At 46.1% G+C, this 15446-nt stretch overlaps 8 protein-coding genes across 8 annotated transcripts; 3 read left to right on the forward strand and 5 right to left on the reverse strand.

Moving 5' to 3' along the window:
- Window positions 1-951: 951 nt before the first annotated feature.
- On the forward strand, window positions 952-2271 carry VTP01DRAFT_5527 (uncharacterized protein; the record flags this gene model as incomplete). Its single annotated transcript, XM_069384329.1, has 8 exons — window positions 952-1068; window positions 1138-1301; window positions 1387-1442; window positions 1518-1613; window positions 1688-1727; window positions 1806-1839; window positions 1907-2168; window positions 2234-2271. The coding sequence occupies 8 exons, from the start codon at window positions 952-954 to the stop codon at window positions 2269-2271; spliced, it is 807 nt and encodes a 268-aa protein (XP_069235195.1).
- Window positions 2272-2696: 425 nt separating this feature from the next.
- Window positions 2697-3441, forward strand: VTP01DRAFT_5528 (uncharacterized protein; the record flags this gene model as incomplete). The annotated part of the gene is made up of 5 exons (XM_069384330.1): window positions 2697-2785; window positions 2843-2898; window positions 2982-3001; window positions 3058-3164; window positions 3237-3441. 5 exons carry the CDS (start codon window positions 2697-2699, stop codon window positions 3439-3441), a joined length of 477 nt encoding a protein of 158 aa, XP_069235196.1.
- A 521-nt stretch (window positions 3442-3962) lies between these two features.
- VTP01DRAFT_5529 (uncharacterized protein) lies at window positions 3963-4244 on the reverse strand (the record flags this gene model as incomplete). Its single annotated transcript, XM_069384331.1, has 2 exons — window positions 3963-4160; window positions 4227-4244. The coding sequence occupies 2 exons, from the start codon at window positions 4242-4244 to the stop codon at window positions 3963-3965; spliced, it is 216 nt and encodes a 71-aa protein (XP_069235197.1).
- An 888-nt stretch (window positions 4245-5132) lies between these two features.
- On the forward strand, window positions 5133-6761 carry VTP01DRAFT_5530 (uncharacterized protein; the record flags this gene model as incomplete). Its single annotated transcript, XM_069384333.1, has 6 exons — window positions 5133-5273; window positions 5345-5572; window positions 5642-5729; window positions 5791-5865; window positions 5970-5984; window positions 6055-6761. The coding sequence occupies 6 exons, from the start codon at window positions 5133-5135 to the stop codon at window positions 6759-6761; spliced, it is 1254 nt and encodes a 417-aa protein (XP_069235198.1).
- A 303-nt stretch (window positions 6762-7064) lies between these two features.
- Window positions 7065-8900, reverse strand: VTP01DRAFT_5531 (uncharacterized protein; the record flags this gene model as incomplete). Its single annotated transcript, XM_069384334.1, has 1 exon — window positions 7065-8900. One exon carries the CDS (start codon window positions 8898-8900, stop codon window positions 7065-7067), a length of 1836 nt encoding a protein of 611 aa, XP_069235199.1.
- A 652-nt stretch (window positions 8901-9552) lies between these two features.
- Window positions 9553-10203, reverse strand: VTP01DRAFT_5532 (60S ribosomal protein uL16; the record flags this gene model as incomplete). Its single annotated transcript, XM_069384335.1, has 1 exon — window positions 9553-10203. One exon carries the CDS (start codon window positions 10201-10203, stop codon window positions 9553-9555), a length of 651 nt encoding a protein of 216 aa, XP_069235200.1.
- A 77-nt stretch (window positions 10204-10280) lies between these two features.
- On the reverse strand, window positions 10281-10900 carry VTP01DRAFT_5533 (uncharacterized protein; the record flags this gene model as incomplete). Its single annotated transcript, XM_069384336.1, has 3 exons — window positions 10281-10526; window positions 10593-10753; window positions 10843-10900. The coding sequence occupies 3 exons, from the start codon at window positions 10898-10900 to the stop codon at window positions 10281-10283; spliced, it is 465 nt and encodes a 154-aa protein (XP_069235201.1).
- A 1549-nt stretch (window positions 10901-12449) lies between these two features.
- Window positions 12450-14406, reverse strand: VTP01DRAFT_5534 (uncharacterized protein; the record flags this gene model as incomplete). Its single annotated transcript, XM_069384337.1, has 3 exons — window positions 12450-12505; window positions 12561-12946; window positions 13004-14406. 3 exons carry the CDS (start codon window positions 14404-14406, stop codon window positions 12450-12452), a joined length of 1845 nt encoding a protein of 614 aa, XP_069235202.1.
- Window positions 14407-15446: the final 1040 nt, after the last annotated feature.

Raw genomic sequence — 15446 nt, forward strand, 5'->3', positions numbered from 1 at the left:
TTAAGGCGTTTAACGCGTCGAGTCAATCAAAAATGTTACTCTGGCAGTCAAAATTAAAGTGGGCTGCTCCAGTACTGAATCGAGATTCTGTAGCGAAGACAGGCTTCTTTGCAACGTTTGGGTAAGAGTTTACTGAGCTTCACTGAACATGTTTCCATAACTATTGTTAGCATCGTACATAAGGGCTTCGTAGCTTACCTTGAAGTGAATTTACTTTGTTACTGTCAAGGTCTCCTTAAGAAGTTGCTGCGGTCAGTCACGTGTCAAAACTTTTTTTTCTTATTTTTCAATCGCTAACGTATAATTGACTGTACACCTTTGTAGGGCGGTTCACGCCGATTCATGCTGTACGTTGTCAGTTCAAGCACCGCTGTTTCCAACCGATAAGTTTGTATGCGTTAGGCACACCAATTACTTTGACTTGTTGTCGTTATCTTTAAGAAGCTGCAGAAAATATCTTCACCAAGATGTACGATATTGCTAGAAGCTGAAAATCTGCATGCTTTAAAGGGTATTCTATTGATTGCTCAATGTATCAAGCAAGGTATAAAGTAAATGTACTTTGGATATGGACAGCTTCTTCGTTGCAATGCAAAAAGTTCTCAAGTATATGTGAAGCAAGGACAGATTGTGGTTATGAGCAGCCAATGTGATATTTCCTTCCCGAAAGCAGAAGATAATGAGTGCTGGACGCAAACATCTTTCTTTCACCGTGAATTACAGATACAATATAAATGCATAAACGATTGCCAGCACTTTCCTTATTCGCCAAGTACTAGTGCATTCATGAACTCGGAAGCTGAGAGAGAGGGCTATTACCCCAGAGTTGCTGCCGAATTCCACTGAGGTGATTTTCACGTGTGATTACAGACTTACTGTCTCCCGTTCCCCAGATTTGGACAGCTTCCCACTCCTCTTCTACATACTCCTTCCTGTGAATTCACTAGCAGCATGGCAGCTCCACCTAAATTAGAAACCATAGAGATCACTTTGTTTCCGTCCGGGGTCGCCGAGATCGCGTTCAATCGTCCTCAACGGTACAATGCCTTGTCACCACAGGCGTACAGAGTAAGACTCGCGAATATTTTGTATCCTGGCTCAAGGAGAACGAGAACTAAAATACACGTTTCGTTGCAGGACTGGCTGACCGCTATTCAATGGGCTGCAAAGTGCGACGACGCCAAGGTGACGGTGCTGACAGGACGCGGCAAATATTACACTTCTGGACAGCAGCTTGAGATGCCCGATTTTTCGGACGCGAACTTACCGCAGGAAATCCAGAGACGAAGAAACACAACAAAGTAAGAGTTTACATCTGCTCCCGTCACTTTCACTCCTCTCTCTTTTGTACCTGGCATCAACATGCTCACATCGAAACACAACTAGGAATCTTGTCGCGGAGATGATTCAATTTCCGAAATTGTTGATTGCTGCTGTCAATGGTAAATGATCGAATGAAACGTCTCACAATGTAAGATGTGATACGTTCTGAGCTCTTAACGTTCCTGTTCGTGCAGGTCCCGCCATTGGCTTCGGTACTACGACGCTAGCACTGTGCGATGTGGTGTATGCAGTCCCCCATGCGACCTTCACAACACCTTTTATGAAGCTAGGTACCGTTTTGACTTGTAGCCGAGAATATTCCTCGACCATAAAATGCTAACAACATCGTCTTTTATTTACACAGCATTCTGTGCAGAAGGTTGCTCATCGGTGTTGTTTCCCAGGTAAATAATATCCTTGTCATATATCAACTCTACACTCGACATATTCATTGCTTGCCCATCCATCCATCTTAAAACCAGAATTATGGGTCCCGCCAAAGCGAATGAAATGCTGGTAATTGGATACGATAAGACGCTCAATAACCGATTTCGTACTAATATCCAGGGGAATATGATACTAGCTCCTGGGACGTACATTTAGCGCGAAAGAGATGGAAGAATGCAATTTCCTCCGCTGTCTCCCTGCAGAAAACTTTCGAGAGAACGTGCTAGCTCTGGCCGAAAATGCAGCAAAATTCTCACTGGAAGCCATGAAAGTGACCAAGGAGCTTATTCGAAGTGTAGATCGAGAGCTACTGCTCAAGGTCAATGAAATCGAAATGGAAAAGCTAGCCGAACGCATGGAAAGCTCTGATTCTTTGGAGAGTATCATGGCGTTTGTTGGTAAGTGCCGTTGTATCGGTTATTTGATTACAAAGGCTCAGTGTTTGAATCGCTCTTTTACATAGCCGAAGCTCAAAAGCGTAAAGCGAAGAGCAAACTGTAATAACCTGTTGTCTGCCCTACTGTCTGTGCTCATCTGCCCGCTTAGGCGCCTTTTTTTTACACAACATCTTTAGACAATTTCCTCCTTTTCCCCTGGCAGATATCCGTATTTATATTTGAACCCGGCCGCCCTGGAGCTTAAAGATGTCTGTTCGCAGTTCTTGTTACATGTATTTCTTTAATTGCAATTAATTGAATCAATTGAAAACGAAAGGGAACTGGGATCGGTGGTACGTAGCATAAGGCCACGTAAGGAAATGAAACACCTTTTTCGGGTTTGTTGTTGGAGGTGGGAGGGGTATATGAACCTCCTCATCTTCTTTTTTGTTCCTTACTCCTCTTTTTCTTCTTTTCTTTCTTTACCTTTCTCTTTCCATCTCCCACCAACTGCTCCTTGCTATCCTCGATTACCTCAGCTAATTCATCATGAAAGCAAGCATTGCTGCTACCACCGCTCTCGTACTGACACTCGCTCAATCCGCGTTGGCTCAAACTCCCTGTGCCGCACAGACGGTGTAAGCCTTGTCATCCTAGCACTCCGTGGACTATATACTCAATCAAGTGGTGAATAGCTTCGACCAATGCAAGAAAAATGAGGACAACTACCTCGCTACCTGTCAGCAAAATGGTAAGTGGAAAAAGAGCGGGAGTAAAAAAAAATCCATCGGCTGTCCGCGTGGTAACCAATCACCTGCCATTTCCTGTAATTAGACTTTGCTTGCTTGTGCAAGGTAACTGGAAAATATGGATAATGAGATATTTTTAAGCTGATCCAATGGCATTCCAGTGGCAAACTGCAAAGGTCTCATGCTGGGATAACTGCCCGAACGACAGCGAATTGCATACACAGCAGGGTTTGATGACAACTTATTGCTCCCAACCCGGTGCTAACGTGTAAGTTCTTTCTAATCCTTTACGCTACAAACTGGAATTGGAGAGCTGATGTTCGCTCTGTTGGCACAACAGGACCTCTGCGGCTCCTAGTTCGGTTGCGCCTGCAACCACCAACGCTTTGCCATCCAGCTCAGCTTCCAGCTCCTCCTCCGCCGCTTCTTCCTCCGGCGCCTCCAGCTCTTCTGAACACACCAACGCAGGCAATGCACTTGCTGCCGGTCAAGTAGCAACTCTCGCAGCAAGCGGCTTGGCCCTCGCCGCGTACTACATGCTGTAAATGCTGCGTAATCATCAATGTTTCTTTATTCTGTTAGAACAGCGAACATGAATTCATTATCCCCAACCCCTGTTTATTACTAGTAGTAACAGCTTCTTCATCCCTCAGTTATGGTCTGGAGCGAGGATGTACAATTAACAGCCAATAATATCTTGCTTTCTCTTTAATGAATATCATTACTGTCTTGTTGCCAATGCACGTCGCTTTGTGTAACTTGGAGCGCTTTTCTCATCCGTCGACATCTTTGCAGGTTGATATACAAATCGATTGACCAATCTTACCGAAGTTTCGCACTTGGTCTGGATAGATTTACATCAGTGCGATTTGCATGCATACATCAGCGTGGACATTTTGTCGCGTGAGAGATTTTGTAAAAATGGTCAATATAATATGGATGTGCCTTTGAAAAATGTTGTTCAACCGCTGCAGGGCTGCATAATTCTTTTGAATGGCGAAAAAAAAGGGATAATTACATGTTTCGGGTGAATTTTACTGTGTTGTTTGGACTGGCGATGCTTGTCTCAGGCACCTAATGATGACAGCAACGGAGTTTGCAGCAGCAGCGTTGGCTGCTCGACTATTGCACAACTTAGTAGTATCGTTGATGCATTGTGTAACTGGATGAAAGGCACCGATGGGCGAATGACGTTTGTTGCCAAAATACCAGTCGCCCAGCCAAGCAGAAAGCTGTCGATCCTCTCGGAATCCCCGGAAACGGTCTAGAACAGTTGTAGAAGTTACAGCGATGATGTGGCAGCAGCAGCAGATATATTCACCTGACGAACCTCAAGGTGTTGCGGCATTCTGTTGTCCTGGGTGATGGATGATCAAGTCTTTTTTTTTTACCTTTGCCTTTTGCACACACACACACTCAGCCTCGCATTGGTGACACACGCACCAACTCATACACAGCATCGCAGAATATATCGCAGATAACCAAAGGCCCGAGAAATGAACAAGAAAATGAACAAGAACAGTTTTACAATAGGCTCATCTTCTTTTTTGGAGGGGAGAGAGAAGAGTGTGCGATCGAAGGGATAGATACAGAGTTTCCGTGTTCCGGCCACGACCCAAGGTCCACAAAAAAAGATTGGTTCCATAGATCCCTTGGCAACAAAAAAAAAACTATTTTAAAGAGTCTGGCTCACCCACTCGGAGAGCGATGAATAAAGCTGGGTGGGGCGTATGCAAAAATAGCAAGCAAACAAGAAAGAGAAAGAGAAAAGAAGGCAAGAGAGCCATTCGTCAACGCAGTGGTACACAGCAGGAAAACCGTATGTATTTTTGGGAACGGAAAAATCTGTCAAGATCACTTTCCATCCACATGAGCAGTCTGCGCAAGATAGAAACGAGGCGTGGTCTGCAGCTTTCGTGTGGCATCAGCGATGCTTCGCAGTGCTGCTATCCGATCATCAACATCATCGTCGTAAAAAAAGAATCGACTTGTATATTTGGTATAGCGTGTAAGTTGTCCAAGTTTTCCAAAGGACCATGGACTGTGCAACCGGTATCCGGGCGCCTTTTTTTTCTTTCCTTCTTTGCCTTCCCCCAAACCACCGGAGCGACAGCTGCGCATATATAAAAGGGATCTCGACCCCTTTCGCTTTTACAAAGAATTTTTTTTTCCTCTTTGTACGAAAAGCAATCTTTCGCTTTTTCTTTTTCTTTCTTCCCTTCTTCTTTACATTCAAATGCGCAGCTTCCTTGTTCTCGCTGCCTCGCTGGCGCTCGTTTCCGTGCAAGCTAATGCCGACGAACTGCGTCGCATCCCGCTCAAGCGATGGAATCATCCTGGAATCAAAACCGAATCTTTGACCTTTGACCAGGGATTGGTAGCGTATCTGATTGCATATACATTATATCTCTGTGGCTAATTATTAACATCACACGTAACGTCACGTAGCTTGTCGGAACTGTCCAGATTGGCACTCCTCCTCAGGACTTTCCTGTCGTCTTCAACACAGAATCCGGCCTCACCTGGGTGCCATCCACAAAATGCCACAGCTCCGAATGCCGATCCAACGGCCACGACCTCTTCGACCCTGAAAAGTCTTCCACAGCAGATAACCTGCACAAGAAGAAATCTATCAACTATGGCAACGGACAGTGCATCGACGTCGAGTTATACACTGTATGTTTGTGTGCTAAGAATACTTTTACCAAAACAACATGGAATTGATTGTTAATCTACTACTACTAGGAAACCGTGAGCGTAGCCGGCCTTTCCGTCGAAAACCAGTTGTTCGGCGCGGCATACAGCGTATCTAACATTGGTGACGATAAATATGGTAAGTTATTAAAACGTGCTGGCAACATTTCGTTTCGCTAACTGGTTTTTTTCCCTTCTAGTTGGATATTTGGGTCTAGGAGGTTTCCTTGATGATGGATCTATCAACTTCAACTCTACAAAGAATAACCACAAAGGTATGTAATTATGTTTTTAGCAGCAACAACAACAAATCTAGATCATTCGCACTGACTCGGCCCTTTCGGTTCTTCTGTTCCACCCTTTTTTTGACACTATGCAGTCCGGGCCCGTGACTGTAAGTTAAATATAAATCTGCAAAACAACACAAAGACGCAGTGATTAATCTATAATTAATCTTTATATAGACGTGAACTCTGCAGGCTACTCCCAAAATGCTTTCCAGACCGGCTACGGTTCCAACTCGCAGCAATTTGGCATGGTTACATACAACACCGGCGGCTTTTATCAACGCAAGCGATGGAACAAGCCCGATGGCGAGTTTATCTTTGGCGGCGTTGACCACTCTGTGTACGATGGCAAGATTGCATACTTTAGCCTGCCGACGTGCGAATACGGCGACTCGCGCTACTGGAAGACAACGCTCAGCTGCGTAAAGTTTGGTCACAAGGTCGACATCAAACTGGCCCCCAAGTCCCTTGCTTCGTTCTCCAGCAGCAGTAACTTTATCACTGCGCCCCGACGCCAAGCCGAACTGCTACACAAAGCCATGGGTGCCGAGTACGATGCAAACGCTGAGACTTACGTTCTCCCATGCGACCGAGTCAAAGAGCTTCCCGACCTCACGTTCACATTCGACCACTACCAGGTCACGATACCCGCCTCCAAGTTCACTTCTCGCGCGCAAGATGACGATGATGAAAAGTGCTACAGCTTGATCCGCGGTAGCGACTCGAGCGAGAAGAACTGGTCCCTCGGCGGCGCATTCCTCAACAACTTTTACACTATTTATGATAGCAGCCACAGCCGAATCGGCTTGGCCACACCCAAGGGCGGTGACAAGTCCGTCAAGATCCGCAAGACTGGCAGCCGCGCTAGAAAGAACAACCATTAAAAGGATTCCTCTCTTTCTCTTTCTCTCTCTCTCTCTCTTTTCTTGTTGTACAACTAAAAAGAATTTTCTTGTAAATTTGCATCTCACCTTAACCCCATGTGCTAGTCCTCTCGAACAGAGCAGCAATCATTCTTTTTTCCTTTTGCATACACTAAAGATGAACTCCAACTTTACTCCCATCAACAAAGAAATAAAACAATGAAATGATAAGTTACAAAAAGACCCTGATGGAGGAGAGTCTCCTTTATTGAGATAGAATATGTATACATAGATGAAAAAGAAAAATATAAATAGCTCCTCTCATTACACCCTGAGCTTCTTCTTCATGCCTTTCCAAAACGCACTAGAATCCCTTGACGATCGTTTGGTTGCAACGTCATCTTCGTCCCACTTTGCAAACTTCTGCTTCATTTCTTCAAGGTCGCTCGGCTGCCATACGTTCAGCTCATCAATTTCCTTTGAAATCGAGAGTCTAGCCTGCAGTTGTTCTGTGAACTCGCGATACGAAGCTTCCATTTCGACGTGTTCTTCAAAGGATGACTGGCCTTCAGGTGCTGTTTCGGGAGGATGGATGCTGCTCGGGATGGTAGGTGATGATGTGACGGAAGACGAGGAACGGAAGCTGGCGTTAGACGATGCAGTTGGTGGTGGTGGCAGCGATGCTTCGTCTTGCGGGATAGGCGGCAACGGTTGCGTAGGTGGTGGAGCTGGAGGTGGCAACGGTCCACCGGTCCATAGCGTACGCTGTTGTTGTTGTTGTTGTTGTTGTTGTTGTTGTTGTTGTTGTTGTTGTTGTTGTTGTTTAGCGGCACTGCTCTCTCGCTTACTGCTCTTGTGCGGGCGATCAGGCGGTTTGATGCTGCTCACTGTAGAGTTCACAGATGAACGTGGGGTCGTGTTTACTGAATGATCCGCTGATCGATTACCAGGAGGTGGCGGTGGCGGCGGCGGCAACGGTCTGCTGGCGATCGGTGGCAAATACTGTTGTTGCTTACTTTCATGCAGTGTACCAAAAGTGCGATACTTTTGAAGCAACGTGTCTTTTTCAAGAATCTGCTGCTTGAACACTTGCAACTTTCCATCGATCTGCGCGCGTTGTGCTTTGACGTCTGCATCGAGCTCTTCGGTCGTCTGTATGCTCTGCCTTATCTGCTCCCGTCCTTGCTCTAGCTCGCTCCACAAGGAAACTATCATATTCTCCAACCCCTGCTTGGTACTCCTGAGTGCTTCAATTTCTGTAGTGATATCAGCAAGTTGTTGCCTAGCTGCATCGAGCTTGTCGGCCAACTCTGCATCGTCTATGCGCTTCTCCAGCTTCTCATTAATTGCAGCAGCCTCATCCAGCTGCCCCTGCATGTAATCAATTAATAGCTCTTGCTTCAGCACAACCTCTGCAAGCTGTCGTGCTTTGAATGCTTCGGATTCTCGTTGCTCGAGATACATTTGAAGTGTCCGATGCATTTCTTGCTCTCGTGAAACAATACCCATAACATGCTCATCCTCGTGCTCCTGTTGCTGGTGGTGCTGGTGGTGCTCATGCTCCGCTGCGCCGGCGTCAGACTGTGGATGCGTGGATACTGATGGCAGTACACTAACAACCCATTTATCCACTGCATCTGATCTCTGTGTCTTGAGATATGCTTCTTCGTACATGGCCAGCAGTTCCCGCTCCAGCTCTGCTGCCTTTAATCGTGACTTGTTCGTTGTGGCACTGACGGTGCTACTATTATTTTTAGAAATACTTGTGCTGGTGTTGGTATGATTGCTGCTGCCTAGATCGGCGTTGGCAACGGTCGTTTGTGTGTTTGTCGCATAGTCGTGATGCAGACTACTCGTGCTGCTTTTCGTGGACACGACGCTGGAGGCATAAGTCGAATAATTGGATCGTAAATCGGCAAAGGTGTTTGAGCGAATGGAGGAGGAAATCGAGGGAGACGGATTAGGTGGTATTTCTTTTCGTCCAGAAACAACAGCCAGACTTTTGATACGTTGCAGTTCTCGGTCGACTGTGCGAGGCGGTTTGGCGCTAGAGCTGCTGCCGGTCGATACGCCCATACTCTGTGGCCGAGCCCGCCACGACGTGGTCTTTTGGGAATCTACCGCCGGCGGCGGCAGCGCTTCGTCTGTTGATGCACTCATATCATGAATAAAGGAAAGGAAGGGAAAGGAGGGTAAACAAAGAGTTCAACAACAGTGACCCCCCCAAAGCCTGCAAGTCTATATCAGTCGGAGTTAAAGACCGATATTATTGGGCACTTAACCTTTTTTTTTCTCAGGTGCTTTTCCACCAGGTACATTATTGAAATTTACTTTATGTTTCATTAAGTCTATCATTCTAAAACATTGTGTAATTCTCATTTTGCGGTCCGATGATACACTTTTTATGTAAGAACTGTCCGTAGGATACATCGACTTACTCAGTCTGGTCCAGCTAGATTGGCTCCACGATTATCAACACCAAATGTAGGGTAGCACCGACGATGATTTAGCATTTGACAGCGCACAAGGGTCGAGGCCATCATGCCACAGAGATCAGAAATTGGACCCACCGCCCGTTGCTTGCAATTAGAGTTTACACCGTTATTGCAAATTTTCCACTATCTACTACATATCATGTATTCCTGTCCTACATCAACCCATTTGTTGGCTCATTTACTTCTCGACTCCTCCCCTTCCCCTCGGCAGCTTAGCAACGATGGTGGGAGTAAAGCAACACTTTGTTCAAGTATCAAGATCATGCAAAACAGTTATGTAATAGCAAAGCATTAGGGCTCTACTCCTTTATTCATATTTAAGCACGAACAGCTTCGCGGAAGTAGTTCTCAAGGGAACCCTTCTGGGGAACGAACTTAACGTAGCAACCGTCAGGCTTGAGCTTGCCCTCGGTGCGGGCCTGGATGTATTCCTCACGCTTGAGGGGAGTGAAGCCCCACTTGTTGGAGACGATGATCTTTTGCTGACCAGGGAACTTGTACTTGGAACGTCTCAAGGCCTCAATGACAATAGCCTTGTTAGAGTCCTTGGAGCGGACAGAGAAGATAACCTGGCCAATGTTGACACGAGCAACTAGACCGTTGGGCTTGCCGAAAGCACCACGCATACCGGTTTGCAATCTATCGGCACCGGCGCACGACAACATCTTGTTGATACGGACAACGTGGAAGGGGTGGACGCGGACACGCATGTGGAAGGCATCCTTACCGGCGTTCTTGACAATGTACTTGTTGCAGCAAATACGGCCGGCTTCCAAGGCTTCGGCAGAGATCTGTTCGTATTCGTTGGAGACAAGGTGGACGCAGAGAGGGAATTCGTCGACAGAAGCCTTCTTGCGACCCAAGTCGTAGATTCTGATCTTGGGATCAGGGACACCACGGCAGTATCTGCTCTTGGGGTAGGGCTTGTTCTTGCAGTATCTGTAGCAACGAGCGGGACGACGACCCATGATTTACTAACAATAAATAACAAAACAGCATATTAGTAAGCAGTCCCATTTGCATCCCATCTGTTGCATGTATCCTTCTAATTGCACTCCACGACGAGAATATTGTATACGGTCCAAACGTTAACGTATTGCATCATTTTTCCACACTCGACATTCTCGCAGATTTCCCAAATGCTGTCCATGGACTGATGTTTGAATTGCATGTGGTGGTCGTACACTAAGCTGACTAATCCAACAGGGTGCCGTTCACCTCGCTCGTTGTCAAGTCGCTTTCTCCATTTCGTCAATCCATTCATCCATTTCACAAACGTTGCATCCAAACGCTTTCGGGACATATACAGAGATATCTCGTCGCTTCGTGATCGGAGGGATATATATATATTACTTACCAATGCTATAGCTAAGGTGGTAAGAAGCAGTTGCCCGACGATGTGATTTATGAACGAGATAATTTCAAATTCCGATCCAACAGCGAACATGGACAAAATCCAGGGTGCATATCCTACAACTACTGTATTAATCAGCATCGGCCGTATTCTTAGAATCCTGCCTATATCCATGCGCTTAATTAGCAAGGAGTATGATTATAAATAATGTGATGCGGCTTTTTATTCGTTCGCTGTCTCCAAGCCCTGTTACCATAAAAACTTGTAGTTCCGTTCTTAGAACGATACGACATCAGGCGTGGAGTCCACATTGGTGGGTATATGTATCTTGATCTTACACTCCATTGAAACTTACAATATTGTGCAGTTAACAAACTTGTCAGTAATAATCAGCCATTGCTGCATCGTTTGCCGTTTCTTAACATGAGAAGAATTTCAGAAACAAGTAACATGCCTTCACTCGAAAGCAGTTAATTGATGCTAAAAAGCTAGCTTGTTTTTATACTTTACGACAAGAATATTCACTGCAGTAACAGCGTTTGAAAGGCAAGGATTTAATCATATTAGCTTACCAAAGGAGTATGTACTTGCATTTATGTAAGTCCTGCACCTTATTTGCTATTTTAACCGGTACTGTACGTACATGAAGACCACACGGCTGCTCCTGTTGCGTCACAACTGATCTTATAAAAGTATACTACCGCTCAATGGTGATATAGACATCTCTTTGGCTACGATAGAGCACTGGAACGTGGAGCGAATAGGCAATGATATGTACTGTAGCATTGGGTCATGATGCACAGCGCTGTTCCTGTACATATATAAAAGAATCTAAACGGTATATCTGGTGATTCTATCATCCACGACTAGAAAGTGAAATACATAATCTAGCAGACCATACTTCCTCCGCGAATATGCAGACATAGACTACACACAATGCAGACAAGTTCAAATTCAATGTCCGCAAAGCTACTTGCTCTGGAAAGATTGCTCCTGTGCAGTTTCCGTAGGTCCGCCTGCGAATGTGTGCCTCCGGATTTCCTTCCAATCAGCGTTCGTATCATTCAAGACGGTTACAATCAGGATCACACGCACTTTTTAAAGTCTCAAGCAAGTAACGGGGGTTGACTGACAGGTATCTTGCAAGGCGATATTGAGCATTTTCTTTAACGGCGCGATCACGAGGCTTTACATGAGTCCAAGGGCATAACTAGGTGCACTTGGAGCTCGTTCAACTCGATCAAGCAAGCGACGGAGATGGAGCGGCAACAGACATCTTACTAACTCATGTCAGTGCAAAGTGGAAGCAATTGGTGTGATCCGGTCGCATACACGGTATCATCTAGGACGGTGCATGTTAGGAACGACGGACGAACGGAGGAACGATCAGACGGATAAGCCAATGTATATCCTTTTTTCCATCGATTACAATGTTGTATGATTAGCACCTGTCAGCCGGGCATCTACGCTGACAAATACTACGGGTTGCAGATTTAGTCTGTTTACCCTTTTGGACCCCACAATTTTTGGGAATTGACCGTGCCGTCTCCTCGTGGTGGTTCATGTATAGATTTTTGATTTGCTAAATGTGAACTAAACGGCACTGTTTATCTAAAGAATGAAAAAAAAAAGAAATAAAACTTTTATGCAAGAAAACCAATGTTGTGTCTGTTTAGGCTTTGATTTGTTTACATGTCTATGGTTTACGGTCGACAAGGTGTGGTTTTACATGGCCAAGAAATTAAGATACATTTAAAACGTAAAAGAAATGTATTTACAAGATAAAAAGTACAATCAAGCGGTATTCTTGCCTAATCTCTCTTTTTTAAAAGAAAAGAACTATCGAGCTACCATGTGCAGTTACTGCCGATCCTTATTTTCTGTCGACAGTGTAGTCATTAAATCCATAATGTTACCTAGCAAGCCACGTTTAGAGATTGAACAGCAACGGCAATGAGAGTAAAGACATACCTAGGCTGGGTGAGCGTATCGGCTCTCTTAACTCGGGTGGAGAGCTTAAAAGACGTTCATATAAAGGATGTGTCATAGAATCTGACGTTGAAGTCTGCGATGTTGGTGAGGTTGTTGACTGCACTGGTTGCAATGAAGGCATCGTCTCGATAAACTGGCCAAAGATGTCATCTGACCAATCGGATGCCTGATTGTGATTGCCGTTATTATCATTGTAGCCGCTGTAACTGCTTGGATGGCCATGCTCCTTGCCCGCTGATCCTTGTTCCTCTGATGTCCTGGCAACAGTGTTCTCAGCTTCCTTGACCGCACTCTCGACCTTGGGCAGACCTTTCATCAATCGCCATTTGTTTGTTCTCTTATAGTCGTAATTGATGACCAAGTACCTTACATACGCGATAAGAATTCTGTTACCAAGAAAACAATGGTTTAGAATGGCTTACCAGAACTCGGCAAAGAACTCTGCTGGCAGTTCCCAGCTTTCGCTCATGGTCGGATCTCCTCCGTGGTACACTGCTCCGTTCAGAAGCATCGAGAAGCAACGATCGTAGTCCATAAAGTCTCTAAAGATGATCATTCTGTCGCGCATATGAGCTGTCGGTATCAGATCAATGCGAGGATCGTGTGGAATTGCTAGCTGGAGCAAGGTAGGCTGCAGACGAATATTGGTGTTACCAAAGCTGGTGAGGGTAGACTGGATACGCAGTTGCAATCGGATTCTTTGGATAGCTCCTAGGCTTGACATTGAGGGCTCATTAGAGGGGGAGGAAGAGGATGTTGTGTGTTCTGGTCTGTGGTGCAGCAAATCGTCGTCGTTCTCTTCCTGCTTGACAGACATCATTTCACTGTGTGTTCCCGGCGTTGGCGCTCCTTCCATGGAGGCAGCTGTATCAACGGATTCGCCTCGTATTGAGTGACCGCTGGGACTTGTATGTCGTGGCTCACTTTTCTCACGCTCCGCGTTGTAATCTCCTCCTTCCCCTCCTTCTCGTCCGATCATATCCTCATCCATATCATCGTCGCCGCCTTGTTGCGCAACGTTTTCCGCGTCAGATTTCTCGTCGCCTGTGTTTCTCGTGAGGTTCGCAAACTGAGACGCCATGGTTGGTTTGAGATCAATATTATTTCGAGTATATGCATTGACGTATGCTTCGATGGCATGCGGGGATGTCCGGGCCATTTCGGAAAGTGCTTCCTCGGTCAAGTAAGGAGAATGGTTGGGTATCTGGATATTGTGGTGCAAACAAACGAACTGCAGCGTCAACATGACGCCTTTGAGGTACCAGTTTTCTGCTTTGTAGCTGTCCAACTTGACCTTGGTTTCATTCAGCTCCTTGACAGCATTCGCTCGCTGCTCCCGGAGCGTGCGAATTGTGTTCTCGAGTTCACGTAAATGCCGTTCTTTGCGCTCTCGGAATGCTCGCTGGGCCGCGCGGTTCTGTGCCTTGCGCAGCGCTGGAGATGCTGGGTTGGGTTTCCTGCCAGGCTTCTTCCTAACCTTGATAGGCTGGCCATTCGCATCAACAGCTGGCGGTTGCTGTGCTTGCTGTTGCTGCTGCTGCTGCGCATGTTGCTGAGGAACTTGACCCTGCATCTGTGAAAATAGACCGAGAGGTATAAAGTCGGGGCCCAATGTCTCTGGAATGTTGATAGACGATGCCTGTGGAGCCGGGAATGGTTGACTGACCGGCTGCTGCATGTAAGGCATGGGAGTAATAAATTGCGGGGAAGCTTGATTCTGCTGGTGGGGTGATGGCTGCTGTACGGGCTGGTACTGCTGCATCAGATCATATGGCCACGATGCGGCGGGCTGCTGTTGAAATGAAGGATCGTTGAAGGGATCCATCGCGTACAATCAAGAGTATGTTTGGTGATATCGGTGGATGGGCAGGCGTCAAAATTGGGACAAGAGCATACCGGACTTTGCGAAAAAACGCAGCGGGAGAATGTTTGCCGCCCAAAATGGCATCTCCACGTGAATTTACCCGTTTGCCATGTCCACCACACACAAGCTTGCTTAGCTAGCACAGCAGCAGCGGCAGCAACCCTTAGGCGTGCAACGTAGAGACACAGCAGCGCTTAAGTTCTTGTATCACTCTGGATTGCCATCCGCCTGCCCTTGTCGTTGACCTCGCGCTTGAAATAGCATAAACCTGCCTTTGGATCTGTGCAACCTTTAAGCACGGTCCCGTAAGCAGCTAAGCAGTTCGCGTCTGAGCGAAACTGATGCACGGTGATCGACGCATACTTTTTTCTTTCTCGGAGTCCTCGCTCCATTTGCAGAATTGTCCTACCCCTTTACCAGGTAGCAGCCGATCCCTTTCTCCACACATACTGGCACCCCGCACACACAGCGGCTTTCGTAGTATTAGAAATTACTCGTTTTAGACAATAAAGTTTTTCTTTGTGTTCGCTGAAGACGGCGGCAGAAGCGAGGAAAGCAACGGGGCAATAAGCGGGAGAATGCGCAAAATTTTCATTCTCAGCGGAAACAAATGCACACATACAATCACTGAGGAGTGTGGATTGCAGACAAACTTTATGTAGGATCTGCTAGGCTTGCGTAACATAACACATTATATATACAATTCAATTGGCATATAGTCGCATCACTCCACTATCAGATACGAAAATATTAATGTGATTTTGACTTGGGATGATGGATACACTGCTGCTGCGATGGTGACTCATATCCTGTGAATAAGCTGATATCCTACGCGTTGGACCATCCACACGCATTTTTTTTCCGGCAAAGGATCTGGGACATTCGTTTGTAAATAATGAGACTCAGACACATTTTAACGGAATCACAGTTTGATTCTGCCTCGGAACAATACGTAGCTGATCTTTTACACCAGCGCGCTAGTTTTCTCTCGCATAATAATG

Source organism: Rhizomucor pusillus (assembly GCF_041956525.1).
Source record: "Rhizomucor pusillus strain CBS 183.67 unplaced genomic scaffold VTP01scaffold_23, whole genome shotgun sequence".
Lineage (NCBI taxonomy): Eukaryota > Fungi > Mucoromycota > Mucoromycetes > Mucorales > Lichtheimiaceae > Rhizomucor > Rhizomucor pusillus.